General features: G+C 42.8%; 2 protein-coding genes across 11 annotated transcripts in view; both read left to right on the forward strand.

Moving 5' to 3' along the window:
* AHCYL2 (adenosylhomocysteinase like 2) overlaps positions 1 to 17,142 on the forward strand; it is a 141,008-nt gene extending 123,866 nt beyond the window's left edge. For all 10 annotated transcript variants that reach the window (XM_081038552.1, XM_081038554.1, XM_081038555.1 and 7 more), the window contains exons 11-17: positions 460 to 530; positions 2,564 to 2,658; positions 9,973 to 10,071; positions 11,700 to 11,768; positions 11,861 to 11,939; positions 13,600 to 13,720; positions 14,114 to 17,142. In XM_081038552.1, the coding sequence (XP_080894678.1) occupies positions 460 to 530; positions 2,564 to 2,658; positions 9,973 to 10,071; positions 11,700 to 11,768; positions 11,861 to 11,939; positions 13,600 to 13,720; positions 14,114 to 14,120 (541 nt within the window). In that variant the 3' untranslated portion in view covers positions 14,121 to 17,142. The remainder of the gene's footprint in view (positions 1 to 459; positions 531 to 2,563; positions 2,659 to 9,972; positions 10,072 to 11,699; positions 11,769 to 11,860; positions 11,940 to 13,599; positions 13,721 to 14,113) is intronic.
* A 3,541-nt stretch (positions 17,143 to 20,683) lies between these two features.
* STRIP2 (striatin interacting protein 2) overlaps positions 20,684 to 24,916 on the forward strand; it is a 39,852-nt gene continuing 35,619 nt past the window's right edge. The window contains exon 1 of the mRNA XM_081038760.1: positions 20,684 to 20,885. Within this exon, the coding sequence (XP_080894886.1) occupies positions 20,751 to 20,885 (135 nt within the window). The 5' untranslated portion in view covers positions 20,684 to 20,750. The remainder of the gene's footprint in view (positions 20,886 to 24,916) is intronic.

Genomic DNA, 24,916 nt, shown 5'->3' on the forward strand with positions numbered 1-24,916 from the left:
CAGGAGAAAACAGTATCATGGACTCCAAGGAGTACACAGTTTTAAGAAGGCAATTGATGTTTAATGTAGCAGAGGAAATCAAGTAATATAAGAGTTTAAGGAAAACAATTTATTTCTGCATTCAGGAGATTATTGATGATTTGGGGGAGAGTAATTTCAAGGGCAAGTAGGTTCAGTGATAAAATAGTACTTTCTAGAAACTTGATTGGGACATCTCATTGTGAATCCTGTCTCCCTATTATCAGGAAGAATTGGGTTCCAATGATGTGAAAGAAACGTTTATTTCTGTCCTGTATGAACTAAGGAAATAGTTTGAATTCTTCACTGCTAAAAATAGTCCAGCTATATCAGGAAGTGACAGTGTAGGTACCAAAAGAACTTGGTAATAGCTTTTGAGGTTCTGTGGCAAAAGGCTCCCCAGCTGTCTTTTAGGTTAATTATTGGGCTTTATTTCCACAGCATGGATGGATTTCGACTGGTGAAATTAAATGAGGTCATCCGACAAGTGGACATTGTTATTACCTGTACAGGTATGATTATGACATACAAAATGGGGTGGCACTTGGGAAGGCTTTCATGGAACAAGTGAAAAAATGACTTGGGGAAATGTTCTGAACGAAACCAAAGTCCAAAAGCCAAAAGTAGTAGTCCACAAAACCAGTCAGTCTTTCACATTCTTCCTGCCTCTTTAGAGCTCTGACCAAGAGTATACATTAGGTCATCCCTAGAGGAAAGTTTCTCCCCATCCCTTTGTTCTATATCTCCATCCATCCTCAGCTACCTAGAAGATGGCTACAGATGAATTTTATTTGGGAAGCCAGATGTTACATTTGCACATTTGATATTTTTATCTTACCTCCAAAAATGGTGGATATTTCTTGCTAGTCCCTGTAATTAAAGCCAGGCGAGAGAAAAATTGTTCATAGTTAGAAAAAGTGGGGAAGGTAGCTGTGTTAATTCCCAAAGAGGTAGATTTTGTGTTTTAGAGAGGAATATGCAGAACTAGCTCGTTTCTTGGACTGAGATTTTACCTTTATGGGAGAACTATGAAGTGTTGGAACATTGGTTTTCTTTTATATTGTATTTGAGAGGAAGAAAATCAGAATATTTAAGAATAGAAATATATTTGCAGCTTCAGGGAGAGCTGGGGGCAGAGGGGAGGGACCATAAGGAACTGTTCTTTCTTCACATGAATCTCATCAATGTCTTTTTTAAAATAGCTTTATTGAGATGTGATTCAATACCATAGATTTTACCCACTTAAGTGTACAATTCAGTGTTTTGCAGCAAATTCATAGGGTCATACAACCATCGCCACAAGCTAATTTTTTTTATTGAGCTATAACACACAAATCATAAAAGTCACCCTTTTAAAGTATACTGTTCAGTGATTTTTTTAGTAAAGTTGTGCAACATCTCATCTTCTAATTCTAATCACCCCAAAAAGAAACCCCATACTATTAGCAGTCACTCTTCATTCTGCCCCTCACCTTTCCCCAGCCCTCGGCAACCATTAATCTATCTGTCAGTATAGATTTGCCTATTCTAGACATTTCATGTAAATGGAATCATATAGTATGTTGTCTTTTGTGACTGACTTTTTTTACTCAGCATAATGTCAGGATTCATCCATGTCATGGCACGTATCAGTATTTCATTCCTTTTTATTGTTCAGTCATATTCCCTTTTAAGGATTTACCACATTTTATTTATCCATTCATCAGTTGATAGACATTTGAGTTGTTTTCACTTTTAAGCTATTGAGAATAACGCTGCTATGAACATTATGTGCAAGTTTTTCCGTGAACGTGTTTTCAGTTCTCTTAGGTATATACTTATGAGTGAATTGCTGAACCATATGGTGGCTGTACTGTTAACATTTTGAGGAACTGCCAAACTTTTCTACAGTGACTGTACCATTTTACAATCCCACCCGCAGTGCATGAGAATTGCAGTTTCTCCACATCCTAGCCAATATTTGTTGTTGTCTGTCTTTTTGATTATAGCTATTCTAGTAGGTGTGAAGTGGTATCTCATTGTGGTTTTGATTTGCATTTCCCTAATAACTAATGACATTGAGCATCTTTTCACGTGCCTATTGGCACGTCTTCTTTTGCACATCTTCTTTTGAGAAATGTCTATTCAGATCCTTTGCTCATTTTTAAATTGGATTGTCATTTTATTATTGAGTTGTCTAAGAGTTATTTAAGAATCTTGGGTACAAGCCCTTAGCTGTTATATGATTTGCAAATAAATATTTGTCCTGTTCTGTGGGTTGTTTTTTCACTTTCTTGGTGTTATCATTTGCAGCACAAAAATTTATGATTTTGATGTAGTTCAGTTTATTTTTTCCTTTCCTTTGCTTTTGCTTTAGATGTTGTATCTAAGAAACCATTGCCTAACCCAAGGTCACAAAGATTTATTCCCATGTTCTGCTAAGAGTTGTATAATTTTAGGTCTTATATTTAGGTCTCTGATCCATTTCAAGTTAAATTTTACATGCAGCGTGAGATATGGATCCAACTTCATTCCTCTTCATGTGCCTATCTCCTCTGTTTTTAAGGTAACAAGAATGTGGTAACCAGAGAGCACTTGGACCGTATGAAGAATAGCTGCATCGTTTGTAACATGGGACATTCCAACACAGAGATTGATGTGGTAAGATCAAGCGACTCATCATTGGGGACTTCTTTTTCCTCCTTGCCAAGAAACAAACTGGAAGAGGAAAGAACAGGGTCACCAACTGTCCTAAACATGACTGTCCTGGCAGAGCTGTCTACAGTCTGGTCACTTACTAGCCCCATGACCTGTGCTTGTGGATAATATAAAGCTTCTTTGTCTCAACTTAATTATTTCAAATGATTGTTCGCTTCCACCCAAGCTTCATGCCTATTTACACTATAGGCCATTTTATCTTTACATTTAGGATTGAGAGCTGGGTAAATTCAAAATTACAAAAAGAATACAATAAATGTGAGTCAGTGTGGTAGTCAGTATTTGGGGAATGTTTAATTTTACCATGAAGGTGAGATAGGTAGATTGGTCCAAAGAAATCAGTCAAGGGAGGGAAATCTGTGGATTAGGATGAGAATGTTGCTTAAGATTTACTGTGTCTGTCAAATGCTGTGGTTTCTCTTTTTTCTCCCTCGTTCATTGGGCCAGGTCTCCCCTTAACTATTTTCCAAACTATAGTAAGTTTGGAAAATACTGTAGGTATCACAATGAACTCAGTAGTATGTGTTCCTCATGTTCCTCAAACCTGGAAACTATCATTTTGGATGTCTAATTTGATTGCATTCACCCTAAAACTTTCTAGTCCAGCATAACACTTGGTCATATTAAGTTGCCCAAGTAATAGTTAATAGAAGTATTATTTATTTCTTTTCAAACTTATCAAAATATCTCTCAGTGTGACTTTCACTCTGGTTTTTAATTTTTATGGCATTTTTCTGGCACAACTGTATTTCCCTCTGGGTAAATGGCTCAAGCAAAGCATGCTTTCATCTCCACTGAGGGCTGCTCTGATTGAGCTTCAGCATTGCCAGGTAAGGATTAGTTGATATATTGAGAGCCTGTTGGATAGTATCTATTTGAAATGGTTTCTCATCTATTTTAAATGGTTTCTCTTTTTAACTCTGTGCTCTATTCTTCTCTTTATAAAAATAGCTGGACAAACAACCTACCAAAGCCTGTTTCTACCCTTGATGTTTTTGAGTGGCATGGCTCCATTATATAAAATACCATGTCTTACCATGATATTTTGCTTATAATGAATCATTTAGTTAGTTCTTTTTTCGTTAAGTTTTACTTATGTGCCGTGCTGTCCCTTTAGTAAATGGTCAAAGATATTAATATTTCTAATGCTACCTAGCACATGATTGTACTTTTCTGGATTAATCTGCTTGTACAGCCCCCAAATGGGAAAAGCTTAGGTAGTCATACTCTGAGCCCTAATGAAAAGACTTCTGATTAAGGGGACAGGAAAAGCATTTTCCCTTTTAAACCCTCAAGAAGCTCTGAGATAAAAATAATTCCAAATGCAATCATATAATATTTATATTTTTACTTTATCTCATTTCATCCTTTTGACCACCCCATAAGTCATTATTATCCCTGATTTTCAATTGGGAAACTAATAAGTACATTGTTCAGTCATATACATTGATTAAAAAATGAAATTGGAATACAAAATCCAGGGTTTTTTTTACCTCTAGTCCAGTTAGTATTTCATTGTGTTTTGTTTTCCTGATGTTGTACTATTACCTCCTCATGATTTCCAGATTAATTTCAAATTGAGATGGTAATCTCTCCTCTGAGGGCAGCCCACACATAAGTAATCTCTCAGCATAGAGCCCAGGAGACTCTTTACCTTCAATCACAAACATTTATTGTGTGACTGCTATATGCTAGGTGCTTGGAATCAATGAACAAAACAGGCAAACATTCCAGCCTTCAAGGAGCTTATGTTTTAAAAGAGAAAAAAGAAAATTAACATAATAAGTAAAATTTATAGTATGTTAGAAGGCAAAAGCACCACAGAAAAAAGTAGAGCATGGTAAGGAGAGTCAACAGTGCTGCGTTGTAATTTTACGTAGAGGGATCAAGGTATAAGCCTCATTAAGAAAGCAATGTTTGAGCAGACTTGAAGGAACTAGCCATATGGACTTCTAGGTGAAGAGCTTTTCAAGAAGAGAGAACAGCCAGACCAAATGTCCTGAGGCGGGAAGGTGCCTAGTCTGCTTGAGGATCAACAACGAGGCCAGTATAGTTGGAGCAGGATGAAGTAAGAGAGGTAACACGCCAGATATGATAGGACTTCTTAGGCCATTGTAAGAATTTCTCATTATATTCTGAGAGAAATAGGGAGCCATTGTAGGATTTGTAACAATCTGACTTTTATTTTAAAGGGATTACTTTTATTTTTATTTATTTATTTTTAAGAGGAACAGGACTTTATTGGGGAACAGTGTGTACTTCCAGGACTTTTTCCAAGTCAAATTGTTGTCCTTGCAATCTTAGTTGTGGAGGGCGCAGCTCAGCTCCAGGTCCAGTTGCCGTTGCTAGTTGCAGAGGGCACAGCCCACCATCCCTTGTGGGAATCAAACCGGCAGCCTTGTGGTTGAGAGGATGCGCTCCAACCAACTGAGCCATCCAGGAGCTCAGCTGCAGCTCAGCTTAAGATGCTGTGTTCAATCTTAGTTGCAGGGGGTGCAGCCCACCATCCCTTGCGGGAGTCTAGGAGTCGAACGTGCAACCTTGTGGTTGAGAGCCCTGCACTCCAACCACCTGAGCCATCTGGTACTGGCCCATGTGGGAATCAAACCGGCAGCCTTCGGCGTTAGGAGCACGGAGCTCTAACCGCCTGAGCCACTGGGCCGGCCAGGATTGTTTTGATTTTAAAAAGGTCACTCTGGCTTCTGTGTTGTGACTAGGCCTAGTTTTGCAGGTAATGCTAGGTAGTCCTAGGATCTGCCACAGACACTAGCTAAGGACCATCTCTCAGCTCTCAGTGCTCTTTGTAGCAGTAGGTCTATGACTCAACCAAATGGTCCAGAAGAGGAGATGCTCAGAAGAACTTTGGAAAAATTAAGTTAAACTCAACCTTTGATGGTAGTATCACAGGGCACGTAAATGAAATTTAAGGAAATAGCAAACTCAGCTAATAATTAAAACCAGAATGTTCATTCACTATTTAGCAAATTTGTATTGAATACTTGCTCAGCTCTATGCCCAATGCTTGGCTGAAGACTAGCAGTGAACAACACACATCCTCCCCTGGACCTTGTTGTCTACTCGGGAGACAGATGCTAAATAGGTAGTGTTGTCGGTTAGTGTCTAGTGTTGAAGAAAAACAGTGGGGTACGGACACTGACAGTGCTATTTTAGTTAGGGTGATCAAGGAAGGTCTCTTTGAGGAGATAACATTTGAACAGAAACCTGAATGAACTGAAGGAGCAAGCCATCTGAGCATTCTATTCAGAAAAAATGGTGAGTAAAAGACCCTGAGGTAGAAATGTGCTTAATGTGTTTGAGGAACAGAAAAGATTCCGCCTTGGCAGGAACAGAATGGGCAAGGGGATGAGGATAAGAGGCAGCTCAAGGAGACAGTGGGTTACGTAGAGCTTTGTAGGGCATGATAAGGACTTCAGATTTTATTCTGGGTACAAGGGAAGCCATTGGAAGTTTTTGAACAAGTGCCTGACAAAATCTGACTTATGTTTTAAAAGGTTGCTCTGACCTGTAAAGAAAACACGTCTGGAACTTGAGTAGTGATAAGGACAAGGGGAGGCTCTTTCAGTATTTACAGTGATAGAAGGTGGTAGCTTGGATTAGATGGGTAAGCAGTGATAAGAAGTGATGTATTATGAAGGTAGGACCTACGGGATTTGCCAAATGGATTTGGTGTGGAGTGTGAGAAAAAGAGAGGAGAGTCACTGTAAGTCAATTCAGTGAAACTGCGAAGGAGAATGATTTGGTAAGGTTTTGTCCAGATATTTTTAGTAATCAAAAATTCAAGGGCCAGACTCAGCATGAGAGACTTTGAGGCAGAGCTACACAGCTAAGCCACTCATGAATTCCTGACCCACAAACAGTTTTAGAAAATAAATGTTTAGGGCCAGCCCAGTGGCTTAGGTGGTTGGAGCGCCGTGCTCCTAATGCTGAGGTCTCCGGTTTGATTCCCACATGGGCCAGTGAACTGCACCCTCTACAGCTAAGATTGTGAACAACAGATCTCCCTGGAGCTGAGCTGCTATGAGTGGCCAGTGGCCAGCATGAATGGCCTGCAGCCATCGTGAATTGCTGGCAGCCGATGAGAGCTGCCCTGAGCTGCTGTGAGTGGCTGACCGAAGACTGGCGACCAACCGCCTCAGCCAGGGGGAGCACAAGGCTTATAATACCAGCATGGACCAGGGAGCTGTGTCCTACACAACTAAACTGAGAAATAACGGCTTGAACCGGAGTGGGGGAGGCTGGAAGAAAGGGGGGGAAAATTTAAGGGTTTTTTAAAGTAGAAATTTATAGTTTTACCTAACCTTGAGATGTTGACTGCTGCATTTTTAGCAAGGAATAGCTCATCAGGAGTTGCTCATTTAGAAAGCTGCATTTTTTTTTCCTGAGAAATATTAATCTGTGACTACTTAGGGGACTTGTGATAGGGATTGCGCTCTTAGCTTTTTGGCCACATCTTTCATGTATTTCCTCTCCCTTGAAAACAGACCTCCTTATCTGTATGCATCACATAGAAGCCCTGTATGATTCTAAGCTTCACAGTTCAAGTGTTTAAACCAGGGGTGTCCAAACTTTTTTCAACGTTTTTCACCAAGGGCCATATGCGGTAAAATACATAAACAGCTGGGCCACTCACTCGAGGTGAAGTACGTATTGCCTCACCTGGTTTATTTAAGTAAACTAAATATATTTTTGGAATTTGCTGCGGGCCAATTAAAAATGGATCTGCAGTTTGGACACCCCTGGTTTAAACCATTATGTACACATGCTTTAAAAGTTTCTGTCAGCCAGAGAATTACAACCTGAGACTAGCTAGTAACAACGTGCTTTGTAACACTAAAACCACAGTTGTTCTCCCTGAAAAAAAAATGATGTGTGCTGTTCAAAATCATATAATACCAGTTTGTGCAAGCATAGTAACTGGCTAGTTTACAGTGACATACATCGAGTTTGGGAAGGTAGTCTGCATAGGGAATGTTTTTCCTGGTAGATTGCTTAGTGATTATAAATCTACAGTAAAGACAATTGGACGTCTTTAGAGAAATTTTATAAAGCTGTGCTAGCCATAGGAAACCCTTCTCTCGAGGAGTGTTACTGCCAAATAGACCTTAATGGGTTATTGGAGCTGCGTGGACAGTGCTAAACATCATTCCACCAAGTTTCTCTTCAAACCCCGTTTTTAAACTGACCCTCAGGTCTGTTGCTTGCATCTTAGCCATTCCAGGGCTCTTGTAAACTGCCTCTACTAAGCATTGATCATTTTATGAGGTTCATAAGAAGTGTCCTTTCTTTGATTCCAACATATCTTTTTTCCCAAGGAATACTTTGTAATACCTCCTTCTAACGAGAGAAGATTCTCGTTAATCATGGAGTAACTCTTCAGTCCCGGTCACCAAGATTGCTTGTCTTCTGGAAGATTAAGAGTGTGAGACACTGAGAACTTGAAGTACTTTAAAGTCCCATCATCTCAATAAAAAAATACCAGTGTCACCAAGGAGTATCTCTTGGCTCTCTGTGGGTATTGCCTTCCATGGTGATGTTTCTACAGGCTAAAGGATTTATTTTGTATATCCTTAATTTCCCCAAATTGTCTTTGCTTAAATTTCTTTTTAAGTTTATTTACAGTGTTTATTTGTAAGACTTCTTTTTAAACTTCTAATTTTAAAATAATACTTTCCTAGCTTAAAATTGCAAACAATACAATTGTGTTTAAAGTAAGAAGTAGAAAATTTACAAAATTGAGTGAATAGTGTATTGTTCTGCAACTTGACTTTTTCACTTAAGAATAATGAATGGTTTTCATGTTAACACATATAGATATGCTTCTTTTTTTAAAGAATTGCATAATATTCCATTGTGTGGAATTATCCTGATTTACTTAGCCATTCCCTTGTCAATTTCCGTTTTTTGCTATTACAGATAGCAATGGATAAACATTCTTGCACACTTACATTTCTGAACTTGAGCAAGATGAAATTTTAAAATGAAAGTGATTGATCAAAGATTAGATACATGTAAAATTTTGTTAGCTACTGCCAAATTGCCATGTAGAAAGGTTGAATCAATTTGTGAAACTTGACAGCTCAAGAAATTTTGTATTTCCCATCTACCTAATAAAGACATGGTCCAGACCATTAAAATAGTCCTTAACATACTGAAATATAATTATGTATCTATCTTTCCCACTAAATTGATAATGAAATGAAGATACAGTCCCTGTCCACAAATAGCCCACAGTCTAGCAGAGGAATCCACAGACTTATCTATAATAGTGTCTTTTACTACAGTGCCTAGAGTATAGTATGCACTCAGTAAATGATTATTGTATAACTAAAGTGCTTCTCTTTATTGGTCCGAGGACTACTATTTGGCAGCACTTCTCAATTGTACCAATGTGAGCCAATGGGTGGTCTTAGAATACAGACGCCCTCTCTGTTGTAGGCATTGCCTATCGGAAGAAGGAAGTTGTTGTCTTAAGTCTAAACCCTGTGACTGTTATTTGATTGCTGCTGTTGTTAATCAAGTTAACATTTCTTCTCTTATTCTCGGAATATACATTATACAGAAATGGAAGGAGGGTGAGCCATTGGGAGCTTTACTCTACCATTAAGCATTCCTCTAAAGGCTACCTCACATTTGCACTTAGGTCACAAAGCTTCTATAACTTTAGGGTGAACCACTATCATGGAGAAGGTGGAACCTGGGACTGGGACACGAGGGCAGAACTGGGGCGCCAGCATGCTATGTTGAGGCCATTCAGCCTTCTCTAACTAATCTTACTCAGCTCTGATCCTCCTTTTTTCTGTGTCTCTTCAGCACTTACGTATTCAGTTGGCACTGTATTAATTTGCATTTGTTTGCATGTTGCTTTGTAAGTATTTTAAAGGCTTTTCTCCCCCTCACATATGTATTGTGTCCCCAACAAAATAAGAGCTTTTTGAAGGCAGAAACCATGTCTTTGGTTTCTTTTGTATTTCCTGTAGCACCTTTTACTGTGCTCAGCAGAGAGTGGGCGTACAGTATATGTTGTGGAATGGCACCCAGAGTGATCCCTCCCTGGCTGGGCCTAAGATTAAATTCCCTGAAATGGAACAGTCCTAAACCACCCAGGACAGGTATTCTTCATCTGGCATGTTGGTTGCTCCTTTCAACTTGCTTTTTGAAATGGCTCCCTTCAGCATCTTTCTGTCCGCAACGTGGGACTTGGCATGACTGATGATGTGCTTGCTGTATGTCTTCCAGGCAAGTCTGCGGACTCCAGAACTGACCTGGGAGCGAGTGAGATCCCAAGTGGACCATGTCATATGGCCTGATGGCAAGAGGATAGTATTGCTGGCAGAGGTAAGACCTGAGGCTGGTAAGAAATCTAGCCTCCACAGGAGAGAATACAATACCCAGGTCCCCTCCTCCTCATGTTCTCTCATACTTTCAATTTCTCTTAAGTACGAGCTTAACTATTGTACCAATGGATTTTACATCTAATTGTGAAAGGTCCTTTCATTCGGCAATTAAGAAACTATTTCGGTTCCCCACTTTTCACCAATTATCCTGTCTCTCCGTGTCACTCTACAGGTTGAGTCAGATAATGACTATTACTGAGAAAGAAATTAACGGATAGAACCATTGCCTCTTTGAGTGATGCTTACAAAGAGATAATGTCATTTGTGGGATGGTTTAATCAGTAAGCACAAAGATATTCCTGACTGTAACTAATACTCTGGGAAGACCATGTCTTTGCTGACAGAGTCCCTGTTTTGGAGTGTCCATTCCCCTGAATTGAGCCAGACGTAGTAGACACCCAGCTATGCACTGGTTGTGTGAGTGATAGTTTCCTCTCCTAGCTTCTTCTAGCTCAGACTTACTCTTGACTTCCATTTTACTTAGTCTTCTGTGTCAAAATTTGGACATGTTTCCTTTCCTGAAAGCTTCTCTTCCTTAGTCCTAGATTCCTGACAGCTATAACGAAACCCCCTGCTCTTACCTTGATCCTTTCTCTTCTTCAGGGAACGATACCAAAATAACAAGGAGGATAATGATACGTTTTATTTTAATTAAAGAAACTGAATTTGAAAATGTAAAATATATACTGTCTTCACTAGGGGCCCCTAAATTTATGTTGAGTATCCTTCCTGTTCTTTTCACCTGTCCTCACCTTATCTCACCTTATCAAATACTTTAGGGCATCTGTAATGGGACTGAATTATTTCTTCACAAGAAATGGGTTGTACAGGGAGGAGAGAGGAGGGAGGAGCAGGTGGTGAAATATTCATTAATTGCTTTGATGTCAGCCCATTGTCTGGTGACTTATTTCTAGTTGCCCTGGGAGGTGCCATGTCGTAATTTTGGTGACTAAAGCAAGTACCACAGTTGTTTTTGGTTTCTATGGTTGAGCAAACAAAGGTGGTCAAGGAAATAAAGCAGGAAAGGATGGCATTGGAGGCAGTTTCTAGCTCTTGTAGTCTCTGAAACACCCACTCAAAATACAAAGCAGCCCTTGAATTCAGGGGAACCAAACTGAGGAAGAAGAACAAAAATTATCACAGCTTCCTAAATCCAACAATATCTCCTCTTACTCCCTGGAGAGATTGCCCCTGAATTTGACTAGATTATTGTTTAGGACTGTCTTTCAAAGGAATGCCGATAGGTTAGGAGGATATTCTGCTGTAGAAAGTAGAAAATTCAAGAGAAGATACCTTTCCTTGACATAAGCCTCAGTATCATGTGACCACCTCTATTCCTTTTTACATCATCCCAGAGATCTTTTACCTATTTTCTCCATCAAACATCCAGAATATTTTGTGGTTTCACTTAAATGTCAATCAATTAATTTCTATGTGTTGAACACCTGCTTTTTGCCCAGCAATGTTTGTTGGGAAGTATTTGGAAAATGGCAGGCATGCTCTTCCCTCATTCCTCAAAGGCCAGAGGCTCTGTCCTAACCAGTTTGTGTCTTAACCCTTGCTGTGTAGGGCCGTCTACTGAACCTAAGCTGCTCCACAGTGCCTACATTTGTGCTTTCAATCACTGCTACTACTCAGGTAAGGCATCCAGAGTGGGAAAGCAGTTATAAGACCGTTAGGGTTCACGTGCTGTGAATGGCGTGTCAGCAGCCATCTCTCTGCTTTTCTAGGCTCTTGCCTTGATAGAGCTGTACAATGCTCCTGAGGGTCGCTATAAGCAGGACGTCTACCTGTTGCCCAAGAAAATGGGTAAGCATGTGCTCTTCCTTCCCTGTCCTTACCAAAGTCGTTCAGAGTCAGAGGCTAAACGAAGTTTGGGGGAATTATATTTCTTATGGAGAGAAACAGAGGATATGTTGATCTTGTAAAGTAGGAGCTAGGATTCCTAGGTTCCATCCTCAGTTGTTTTATCACATTTTCCACGAGTTGCACTAGTGAAGTCATGACGCTTTGCTGTGATTTATTTTACCTGCCTGTGAATTTTAAAGATTTTCTCTCTTAAAGTATCTTGTATGCGAGAATCTCAAGAAAAAAAAAAAAAAAAAAAAAAAAAGATTACCCCGAGAAAGGAATAGGCTTATTCCAGTTCTAGGCTGCTAGGTAGCCCCTACCAAACTTTTCACAGACCAAGAAGACTTTCGTGCTACACCATCTAACTCTCACCCCATTGTTTCAGACCAAAGGGAAAGATTCTAAACAGCTTCTGTTAACAGTTTAGTTATGTGGGTGGGTTTTGTTTTGTTTCCCCCCCCCCTTCTTCCACCTCCCCTGCCTACTCCGGTTCAAGCCATTGTTTCTCAGTCTAGTTGTGTAGGGCATGGCTCCCTGGCCCATGCTGGTATTATGAGCCTTGCACTCCCCCCAGCTGAGGCAGTTGGTCGATAGTCGTCTGCTCACAGCAGCTCTCACCAGCTGCTGGCCACTCATGGCAGCATATGGTAACCCACAGAAGCACTCAGCTGCCCAGCTCCAGGGAGAGCCATTGTTCACAATCTTAGCTGTAGAGGGCACAGCTCACTGGCCCATGTGGGAATCGAACCGGAGACCTTGGCGTTAGGAGCACAGCACTCCAACTACCTGAGCCACCGGGCCAGCGCCTATGTGGGTGTTTTATATAAGAGAAACATTAAACTGTCTTAAATTTTTAAAGAACCTGCCTCGAGCACCTGAACTGATATGTGTGTTTATAAACTCCCAAGGCAAAGATCAGGGAATAAATCAGCTTCTGGTTTTGTTTTGCTTTAGCACTAGATACACAGCAACTGTTAGAAGTTGAAATGTTTTCCCTTTAATAGATATTGTGGAAGGATATAAATGAGATAGAATATTCCATATTCTGACTGAATGTATAATGAAGTTAGGGAGACCAAACAAATATGTAGGAATGACATAAAATTCTGAATAAGTCATATGTATTCAGGTAAGAGAATGTAAACAGAAACTCATAAGAGAATTCAGCATACTGGAAGCAAGGCAGTCTGTTATCATTCTTAGTCATTCCTGTCTGATTTCCCAGATGTTAGTTTTTCTAAGTGACTGAAAGTATCGTACTCAAGGCAGAACTAAAGTTGGAGCTTCCCGTTTTTTAATCCTCCCACTATCCCATCTTTTCTTTTAGACCCTAAGTCCTGTTGCTTCTTGCATTTGTCCCTCACACTTTCTGGGGAGAAGGAAAGTTCAAGGCTGAAGCAGCTTGTAAAGAAGAAAGGTTATATGGCTTTGAAAAGCACAGGGCTTGAAGCTCATGCAACCATTCCTTAGAACTGAGGGCCAGTGAGGAAAAGTTGAGCGTTTTTCATTCAGCTCCAAGAATTAGAAGGTTTCTTCCAACTTGTTAAGGCCTGGCCTGGAGAGAACAGCTAGACAACAGAATGAATGCTTATGTCAAGGCTTCTGTGGTGTGTTCCAGATGAGTACGTGGCCAGCCTGCACCTGCCCACCTTTGATGCCCACCTGACAGAGCTGACAGATGAGCAGGCCAAGTATCTGGGACTCAACAAGAATGGACCGTTCAAGCCTAACTACTACAGGTGCTGTGGGGGCCCCAGAAAACAGGAAAGCCTGGGTAGGGAAGACCTCTCTGCACTGGAATTGGTCTTTGCATCCATCACCATGTTTACATGAACTCAGAAAAATAAACCTACTCCCCTTCACTGCCACCCCCAAAGGACGCTGAGGCCAGCAGACATTAAATAGTGTTCCCTTTCCCGAGTTTGCCTTTCTCCATTTCATCTTGATGATCTTCACCTCTTTATGGAGAACTACTGACCTTTTTCACTGAGGTGAAGAGGCGCCATCATTATCCACCCTCACCCTACACTCCAGAAAGTCCTACCTCCCTGCTGTACCTTTAGGCGGGCTCTCATGTCCCAGCATCCCCACAGCTGATAACATCACCGTCTCATCTTTCTTTTTCCCTCCAGGTATTAAGTTCCTGTAACTCAAGCCAGAAGAAGTTTTAAGGAATAGTACTCCAAGTCTTCACCCCACTCCTATACGGGAAAGAACCTTGCAAGCTGCTTCTCCAATCAGCCGCCTGCCGTGCTCACCATATATGTTAGGTTATTTATTTATTAAAATCTAGAATCCTGTGCCTGTCACCTTGGCCCAAAGTGTGGTTACTGCCCAGAGGGCAGTCAGAGCTGCAGAGGACAGGCTGAGGAAGGAAAGAAGGTGTAACCATTCCCAGTGTGTCTTTTGCATTGTTCTCCATTGGCTCAGAGTCCTCAGCAGTGGTCATTTTTCTCTTGTCCAGGCTCAGGAGTTAGTCCAGAGATTCCGCACTCCTTGTTCCCTGGGGTTTGGGGAATAAATTTTCAGGAGCTGCCTTCAGGACCAGCTTGGGCCCATCCCCTGGTAAGGCCTTTTGGAAACCACTGAATTAATATGGCCTGGGTTCCTGGCCTTGACCATCACTGTCACTGCCTTCTTTGTAAAATGACTAGAAGGAAGGAGTATTATGGCTTTGTCAAGATGCACCAAGAACTCAGCTGTGCCTGTGCATACTGGGATCTCCTTCTTTACCCAGGACTCCTTTCTTTTCCTTGAATATTTATGTCCATTTTAACACTTTTTGGTCCCAAGAGGAATGTGCCTCCGTTATTTCCTCAGCATCTCTAATGTTTGTCAGACATTTATTTTGCCATCTTTCTAACCCAACTTACCTCTGCTCAGGAGGGGGCGAGACCCAATGGGGCCCATAGTTTTACTTCCTTGTCATTTAACTGGATAATTTCCCAGGAAGCTCCCTCCAAATTGGCACTGTCTCAGAAAAGTAGGCCTTGTTGTGAAACATTGCTTCCTGAAAATTCCTCTTATTGCCTAATACTACTTCTGAAACTGAACAGGGAAAGGCATACTTTCCAAAGGATTTGTGGGTGTATGGCTTCGGAAATGGGACAGGTCTTTCAGGCGCACAGCTTGACACCCTAAGGAAGCAGAATATATTTATTTGTATCCTGGGAAGGGCTTTGCAGCTTAACTGGCTAAGCTATATACAGAGATGACACTATAAATTGTGTCCAGATGATCAAAGCGAGTTTGACTATTTTGAACCTCATCAGACATTCATCTCTTTGGCCATTGCCATCAATGAAACTGAGATCTAATGTGTCTGCAGTTTGGTCTATGGTCTTTCTTCTCTGTTGGGATATCTTCATGTTCTGGCCTCTTCCATCTTAGCATTCTGTATTTCAGAGGTCATTTCTTGAGTAACTCCAACATTACAAAAAAATTAGTAATGTGAGTAGCGTGAAATTTTATGTTCCACCTAAGAGTTTGATTCATTTTGGAGACTGACCTGATGGTCTTATGAGTTCCATTGGAACAAGATTGTTTCTAAGAATAAAGTCTAGAGTGGTCCTATGAATTTTGAATGAAATGAGTCCCTTTTCCCTCTGACAACCGTAATTATACTGTCGGGTTTTTTGTTTCCCCATTTTTTTTCCTATACTGGTCTGCCTCAAAGTCTCAAGACCAAGGTGACTCAAGAAAGCGCCAGACCACCCAGGATCACTGTAACCTTCTCCCTCTAATTCTCCTGCCCAACTTCCACCTTCTCCAACTTAACCCTGGTCTTCACATCTACCTTCAGAGCTAGTCTGAAAGTGACATTCCTTTTGGGGGTAGGGAGGTGGACCTTAGGTAAATGGCTGTTTGCCTCATTAAACAGTATATAGGCTCAGCCCGTAGAGTCTGGTTCCTCAGAGGCCACGTGTCTTACCAAGTAGAAAAAGGCTGCATACATGGTGATACTCTTTCATGAGATCATAAATGCTGAAAATTCCACCAAACCATTTAATTTTTCCATTTGCCTACCCAGTTCTCATTTTTTTAATTAATTAATTGGATCCCTTTTACAAAAGATTCAGATCTTTGTACCTCATACTATATCCAGAGCAGATTCCATTCAGCAATATCTGGACTCGAGGCTCTTAATGTTTCAGGCCAGAAATCGTAACCTGCTGTGTCTCTGCAAAGCCCGGCTCCCCTTGGAGCTTACTATGTGCTGATCCTGTCATGTATGCCTGGCTATCGTGAAGAGACCAATTCCAGGTGAAAGAGGAGCCCCACTAGGCTTCTAGATTAGGTTGCCATTGTTGCTGCCCATGGTGAGGTATTTGCCTCTGCGTTTTGGACGACTTCTTTCTTTCTGGGAACCCTGTATCATCAACCGTTAAGAACATGGAGGCCCAGGCTTCCTGAGTATTTGGGTTCTACCTTAGTGTTGGCATTTGATCCTTATTCCCTCTTACCCTTGGAATCAGAACAAATGTGTCTTCTTCTCTCAAGCTCTCACCTTAGATGCATCCTATTATCTGGAAGTATGGGAAAGAAGTCCAGTTATCTCTTTGTGGCCCTGGCTTTACCATTGTCCCTATGATGAATTTGTGCTAGTTTTCAAGGTCTTTTTGTGCCTTTCTAATGGAACTATTGTTTTCTTTTTCTCATTATTAAAAAAAAAAAGTTATCTACCTTCCTTTTGCCCTCCTACCTCTTCATCGTTCCTTCCCATATGAGCAAGGCTCCCCATGGCCACATACTCCTGCAAAGCTTTTTTGCTGCTTGTCTTTTCTCTGAACAGATCTGAAATTGCTGCTCCCATGGATTTTTTTTTTCAAAATTAACTTTGTCATGGTTTTAAAAAAGAAATCAAAATGCATTGTTGCATTAAGCTTTTTTTAATAAAGGAAAATTATGGAAAGAAAATAGGCAACACCAGCAAATTATATGTGGACAAGTTCTAAACTATATATACATACATAAATACATATATATACTATATAAAATAATCATCTAGTTCTCATTGTCATCTTACTGAAAGGAAATAAAACCTCTTAAGGATCACCATTTCTGAGAGGCTCTTGGAAATCTTTATGTCTAAGTGATTGTATTAGATCAGCAATAATGACGATGTAATCTCAAAAGATAAATAAAATATTCTTAAAATGCATCCCTGTCTTGAGAGTATTCCTTGCTTCTGTGAACTAGGAATTCAGAGATGAGAAAGGTTTCAGAGCAACAGGCTAGAGAGGCTACTGTAGGGCAAGGATGTGAAAAGTTGCAGGAGTTACCAATAGGCATGTTTGGCCTCAGCCTTGTAAGAGTCCCTTATTCCATGAATAAATATCACCGTGACCCCCAGTTATGTGTATACAGAACCTGCTTTCTCAGAACGACCACCCGGGTAGTTCTGAGAAACTACCAGGGAGTTGAGAAATATGGGCTTAAGGCAGAGAAACTAAAGCCTGTTTCTAGGTTCCCCAAGCCCTCTCTTGGAGAGATATTGCCCTTGGCTAGAGAGTACAGAAGAAGGTAGCATCCCACCGTTTGGGACCAAAGGACTCTGCCACCCAGGACCTGACAACATCCAACCAAAAGGAAGAAAGACCTGAATCTAGCAGAGATTTGTCTCTAAGTCAGGTTTTGCCCGACTAACTCGGTAACCAGAGCATGAATCCAACTGCCTGTTCTTTCTCAACTACCAGTAGAGTAGCCATTTTCAAGTAGCTTACTGACAGCCAGCTACTTTAGTTGACATCTTGAACTAGTTCTACATCCTGTTTCCAAGATGTTTTCTTATGTCCCCCACACATGCCCTTTATGACGAAAGGAGGGTGTTCTATCCTTTTTCTGCTTTATTCTGGCTGCCTGATATCCTAAAAAACTAGGTATTTTAAGACTTCCTTCATCTTATTTTTAAGCTTTCTCAGTGCCAGGTGTTATCTATTTAATCACATATCTGACCGTGGATTAGAGTGGAGTGATTATATGGGGAAAGGGGTATGTTTGGTTCTATTTATACCTCCAGCCCTCTGCCAGCAGCCTCAGGAAATCTGAGTTTTGGGATAAGGGAAAGTAGTAGTGTAGGTTTAAAAATAACTCAGCACTGGAGCCATCTCTGCAAGATGGAAAAACTTGTAGACCAGCCCTAATTAGCTCCCAGGTATATTTATGGGTATCTCTGTGGTCAATGGTACTGATAACTGTCACTTCTTTGTTGACAAATAAGCGAAAAGAAATTGAGTGTGCCAACTTCATGGCCTGTAGTTTCAAAGTTTTCAGTTAATCTGTGCTTTCTTGTCACTTCGTCCAAGAATTGTTTCCAGATATCTTCCTCCTTTCTGACAACGTCGGCCTCCTCTGAACATCGGCCTATAATGATCAGATCGATGTCTGACCTTTACTGTCTCCCATTCCACTGGGTGTAGAAAAGATAATGGATTGAGGTCTCTCCTCATGTTGATTCTTTGCAATCTCCATAGCACCAATTTTTGAAATCCCATCTCTGAAAGTAGAGCCAGATGGAGCTCTAGGCTCAGCAGTTTTACACAGAGGCCAGAGGGGACCTGAGAGTTGTCCTTAATCCTACTCCCAACTGAAGATCACTCAGCTCTCTTTGCCCCAGGGGTAGGCTGGAAAAGGAGCAAAGCCTCAAAAATAACCACTCCTGTCTGCCACCACTGTTGGGGATCCCGCTGATTGACTAGGCTCACAAAAGGGAACATGAAGTTCTGGGCCTGTCAATCCTAGAACTCTGGCTGCTTAGGAGGAGAGATTTGGAAGAGGGTAGGTAGAATAATTCTTTTATTCAGAAACGACAGTGGGCTGTGCTGGGGCAGGTTCACCACACTAAAGCAGTGATGAGCTAGGTGTAGGTTGTGAATTTTAAAGCAGAATATGAATCTTTAATAAGAGTTTAACAAATTATACCCTGAAAACATTCCAAAATCAAATAGTTTAGGCCTTGAGCCAGGGATTTTCTTGGAACTTCTTATCAATTCAATTCTGTTAAACCACTGGGTCTCAATCCCTGGGGACATTTTGCAATATCTGGAGACATTTTAGATTGTCACACTAGGGGAAGGGTACTATGGGCAACTAGTGAGGAGAGGCCAGGGATTCTGTTAAACCTCCCACAATGCAAGGGACAGCCCCCCACGAACAATAATTTTTCAGTCAATAGTACAGAAACCCTGTGTTATACATACATAAATGAGGCATACGAAAATGAACAAAACTTGATCCTACTCTCAAGGAGCTTAGATCCAGGTTGGGGTAAGAGAGGTAGGAAAGGGAAAATGCTGGGAGGGTACAGTAAAGAGACGTGGAAGACCCAGGAGAGAAAGAAACTCAGAAAGCTCCAAGGAGTGCTTGCTCTCTCAACTCTGCCTTGATCTGTCCCTGACTAGCAGAGGAAAGTGTGAGGGAGAGATACGGTTAAGCAAGGGACAGAGTTGTACCTCAGACATAACAAGGGGGAATAATTCCTTTTGGCCCCTTACTTTGGGAATGTCATGGGAAATACAAGGATTTTGGATCCAGGCAGATGTGGCTTGACACCAACACAGCCTGAGTGGGTTGAGGAGGGTCAAAAGGAAGGCTTTCTGGAGGAGGAGGTGATGACTAAATGGAATCTTAAGGAAGAATAGAAGTCAAGCCAAGATTAGAACAGAAAGTTTCCTCCAGAGGGAGAGAATAGGGCACGTGGAAGACACTGAGACAAGACGGAACGTGATACCTTGAGAACTGCAAGGAGTACCTCCCAATTTCCTCATCAGTAACAACGATTCTTCCGCAACCTAGGGGAGAGAGGTGTGATATACCTAGAAAGTGCCTGGTGCGATGCCTGGAACAAAGTGGCAGTTCAGTCCCCGCAATCCTACCCATTGGCTCCCACGATTCCCCTCAGGCTCCTTGCTTAGGGATTCTGAGTGGGCAGGTCGCACAGCCTCGTTCGCCCCAGGTAACACTGAGCCCTTAAGAAGGATCTTAGAAGAATGAAGAAAAGGACTGAGGAGCAGGTGGGGACGGGGGCGTGCTCTGCATTCAACATCTATTCCCTAGCTCACACCATGAGGAAGGTGCCCACTTCAGCAGAAGAAAGTAGATGACCGGGAGCAGCCCTGAAAGGCACCAGCAATTTCAGCGAAGTAAAACGCCCCCACCTTCCCCCTCAACCCCTAGTCTCCCAGCCAAACTTCACTCCTGAGGCATAAATTCTCTACAGAAATCTGCGCTTTCAGTGAGGGCGAGTCCCTCCTTTCCTGAGGTGTCCCTGGCCACCCGGCAGTGCCATCCCTCCCCTGTGACGGAAGCAGAATTTGGGACACTTGCAGGAGCCGGGATTCGAGAGCAGAGGTCTGTGGTAACGGGGAAACGGTGACTGCAGTGGAGCAGGAGGGAGACACAGAGCTCCCCCAAAAGGTTTAGTCTTTATTTTGGAGGGGTTGAATGCTGAGGGACACCGAGTGAGAAGCAGAGGCCCAGAATTCGGGAGGTGGAGCTGGGAGCCAACTCGGGAGTCTACTGATAGCAGCAACGCCGCAGGACTGAAAAAAAAAAAAAGACAAGAAAAAAAATCCCTTGAATGAGCCCCCACCTCCTCCAAGTCTCTCTCGGGGTGGTCGAACAGCCAATCGTGCCGCGGGGCGGGGCTGCGGGAGGCGACTGCAGCCAATAACCGTGGAGGGGGCGGGGCTTAGCTCGCGGCGCGGGGCGGCAGGGTCGCCCCGGGCAGAGAGCGCTGAGCAGCTGAGGCGAGCCGCTGACCAGAGTGGCATGGAGGACCCTGCGGCATCGGGGGCCGGGAGTCAGCCCGCCAATGGCAACGGCAACGGCAACGACAGCGGCAAAGGGAAGCAGGCGGCGCCTAAGGGCCGGGAAGCATTCAGAAGCCAGCGGCGGGAGTCGGAGGTGAGGAGCCCGGAGAGCTTCAGTAGTGGCCGGGAGGCGCCCGCAGGCGGGAAGCGGTGGCTGAGGTGATTTGGCCCCGTCGCCCTCCCCGCGCGGACCCCCGGGCGCGCCCCGCGGTGCCCCTGGGTGCCCCTGGGAGCGGGCGCCCGCGGAGTCCGCCGTCTGGACTCTGGGCTGGGCAGCCCCTGACCGCTCTGCGCCGGTCTCCTGCGGCGGGTCTGGGGCTTTCTAGCCTTCTGGCCTCCGCTCCGGGGGCGCACGCCGTAGCTCCTTAGCGAGAGTACCAGATACTTGTCAAATATTTATCCCACTAGTCGCTGCAGCTCCTTCAAGTGGGAATTTGTGTCTTCGATGTACCGAGGAGGAAACCAGCGCGGGGAGACTGACTGACTGGCCTGAGGGGTGGGAGGCCGGAGCTCCGCCGCGGTGAAGAGGGGCGTGCGTGGGGGGCAGCCGCTCTCCCACCGCGCCTCGTGCCCTCCCCGCTCCCCCCCCCAGGGCTGGCAGGCCCTTTAGGGAGCCCCTTCCACGGACCTCAGGGCCCCCACCTGCAAGGGTTAATGAGACAGGATCAGGCGGGGGCAGGACTGGAGCGAGTGGATGGAAGTGTCCCAGGAGGCAAACCCGCGCAGAGGAGTGTGAGTGTTCGGGCGGCTTCCTCTTCTGAGAGGAAATCCTCACCGGGAGGATGAAAGGAGCGGACGATCCTCACTCCTCCACCCCCCGTCCAGCCAGTCTCCATCAGCGCGTCCAGAGTAGAACTGGAGCGGACGGGGGACCAGGAAAATAGACCAAATGTAAGGGGTCTGGGAGATCAGGTGGGGTTAACCCTGTCTTTTCCAGACGTAAAAGAGACAGAAATGACTGGCCCAGGACCGTGCATCCGGCATCGTGGCTTTGGCGTCAGCCCACCAGGGTTTGAATCCCAGCCCTACCGTTTACTCTCTGGGTGGCATCGGGCATATTGCCAAACCTCTCGGAGCTCCAGTTTCTTCATCTGTAAAATGAGGTTAACATTATCTGCCTCAGGAGGTTGCGATAACGTCTAAGAGAGATAATTGAATGTACAATGTTTAATTCGGTGCAGGCACAGTGCAGGTAATGGGTCAGAGCAGAGTAGCTCTGAGCACTTCCTGTATCATCACCACCACCATCATCAAGGGGCAGAGCTGGTACTAGAGGCCAGGTCTTCGGCATCCCAGTCCAGGGTTTACCATTTGAATAGTATTTCACGGTTTCCAAAGGGATTTCATGTATGCTTTCCATTTTGATACTGACGAGTAGGAATCCACCCCATTTTTAAAAGGAGAAGTGGAGGAGGTGAAAAGACTGGCTCCAAATCACACCACCTTTCGGAGGCATAACTCAGCCCTCCTTCCTGCTAGATCAGGCAGGGGATCGGCTGGCCTTTTAGGGGACCCTGTGCCTCCTTCCCCCATAGAGACATTGTTCTTGCTCAAATGTTTTATTGGGAGGTGGGAGGGTGAGTCATTCATTAATTCAGCGATTATTGAGACTTTGTATAGGCGCAGCACTGTTTTAGGTGCTAGGGATACAGTGGTGAGCAAGATAAGGTCTTTGACGTGTGGAGCTGACGTTCTAGTGGGGGCTGGAGAGAGAGGCAATACGCGAGTAAATAAAATAATTTCAGAATGTTATGTTCTAGGGGGGAACTAAAACTCCTCTTGAGGTTGGAGGCCTTGTCCCTACCTTTTAAGTCTTCCTTCAGGAAAAGGCTCTTGACAGCACCTACGTACTTGACCTTTGCCAGTGAGTTCAGTATCTGGAGACTCGGAGCTTTCCACCTGCACCGCAGTTTACCTCCTGATTGTCTGCAGCTGCACTTTTCATGCTTGGAAATGAACAACTGCAGTGATCCTCTCTCTCTGGGCTCAGTGCCTACTGAAAGGTTGGCTGAAAAGATTAGCTTTCCTCCACCTTGCACTGCAGCCGGAGAGCTGCTTCTACCTGTCAGTACATCCCCTGTTACCACGATATGCAGGTGCCAGACTCAGATGCTATCTGCTTTTCCTTCCTGCCCTCCTTTTGCTTTCCTGGGGAAGATAGACCTCAGGGGAGATGGTTTGCTTTCCTCTCTAGGGCTTCTAGAGAATTACTGTTGGCACCAGTCAAGAGAGGCTCCTTGGACAGCACTCTTGACCTATTCTCTCCCAATGGCTTAGTGTATGAACTTCCAACCTAAAAATGAAGCTATAGAATAATTATTTGCTTAATAAACAGATTCTTAACCTACTAAGGGTTCACCTCAGGCCTCTTTCAGCCAGATCCCCTGGTTTAATTGGTTCCCAAAGTCCTTGACAAAGTTTGTGGCAAAATGAGGAAAATTCAGGGCATTAAAGTGAGTTTTTCATAAAATATAGTTCCATACATTAAATTTAAAGGATGTATGCAATTTAAAACGGTGTTTTTCTTTTTTTTATTAAATTTATTGGGTGACAATGGTTAGTAAAATTACATAGGTTTCAAGTGTACATTTCTATAATACATCTATATGGCACATTGTGTGCTCACCCAGAGAACAGTGTTTTTCAAACTGTAGCAGGTAACCTGTGAGTTGAGACCATTTTTTTAAAGAAATAGAATAATAGAAAACATCAGTGCATCACATACAATAATGGTAAATATATTTTGTTTAACTTTTGTTTCTGTGTGTGTGTGTGTGTGTGTGTGTGTGTATGTTGGGACATGACGTGAAATTTATCCTGTGATTTACAGTCAAAAAAGGTTTGAAGAACACTGCTTTTAATGATTCTTTTATTCTGATAGTGTGTCCTTCCCATTTTGGGGGTATTAAATTGTTCTTTCTTTTTTGAAATATATTTTTTAAAAGATTTTTTGAATCTGTACTTATCAGAATAAAACATCCACAACCTTATGTCATTCCCCGCCCTCTACCTTTTTTTCTTACTGGTCTCTGTAATCCAGAAGTTTGATAAAATGATAAAGTGGTTTTAAAAAACAACTTGTCATGTACAAAAAGCCATATAAATATTCATAGGGTTTGATGCATTACTTTCCTTTATAAGAATCTATCCTCAGGAAAGATCCTAAATGTGAAAAAAAATTAATCTTATTACAGCTTCATGCATATAGTAAAGAAAAATAAAAAAACTAAATGTTCAACAGTAGAGAACTGGTTAAATAAACCAACAGATATCTTTCCACTTAACTGTTTAAAGTGATAGTCATAATAATATGAGAAAAATGCCTTTATAATATAATATTAAAATTGTAAGTAGAGTAAAATTCTAAGTGTAGTAACCACCTACATCGTTCTATCAATTGCTGGGTGATGTGCTGTTTTTTCCATATGAACTCATTTAGTCCTTACAATGACACTATGAATTATCCTCATTTTACAGATGATAAAGCTAAGCATGTCATTTCCCAACAATTCCCTGACACCAATTCAATTCCATTTCTGACACTACCAGTAGTTAGTTCACTCCCCACAAGTTAAGGGCTCAGTTCCCCAAGACTGCTCCACTTCAGACACCTGCCACAAGTGGAGCCCCAGGCTACCTGAATGACAAATTCAGGGATTACCATGATGCCCTCCTCAGGTTTGATAGTTCGCTAGAAGGACTCACAGAACTCAGAAAAGCACTATACTTTTGATTACATTTTTATTAGAAAGGATACAACTCAGGAGCGCCCAATGAAGAGGGGCATAGGACAAGGGATGGGGATGGGGTGGTGTAGAGCTCCCGTGTCCTCGCAGGGGCAGCACCTCCTAGCACACTGGTGTGCCCAAACCTCATTCTTTCAGGGTGTTTGCATTAAGCCTTGGCCACCTGATTGGACTCAATCTCCAGCCTCCTCCCCTCCCAGGAGGTGGGGCCAGGCCCTCTGAAACTCTCTAAGGACTCAATGGTGAGTCACCTTATTAGCATAAACTCCAATATGGTTGACAGGGCTCCTAATGAACAACAGACACTCCTATCACTCAGAAAATTCCAAAGTTTAGGAGTTCTGTGCCAGGAACTGGGGCAAAGACCAAATATATTTTT

Source organism: Rhinolophus hipposideros (genome assembly GCF_964194185.1).
Source record: "Rhinolophus hipposideros genome assembly, chromosome: 25".
Lineage (NCBI taxonomy): Eukaryota > Metazoa > Chordata > Mammalia > Chiroptera > Rhinolophidae > Rhinolophus > Rhinolophus hipposideros.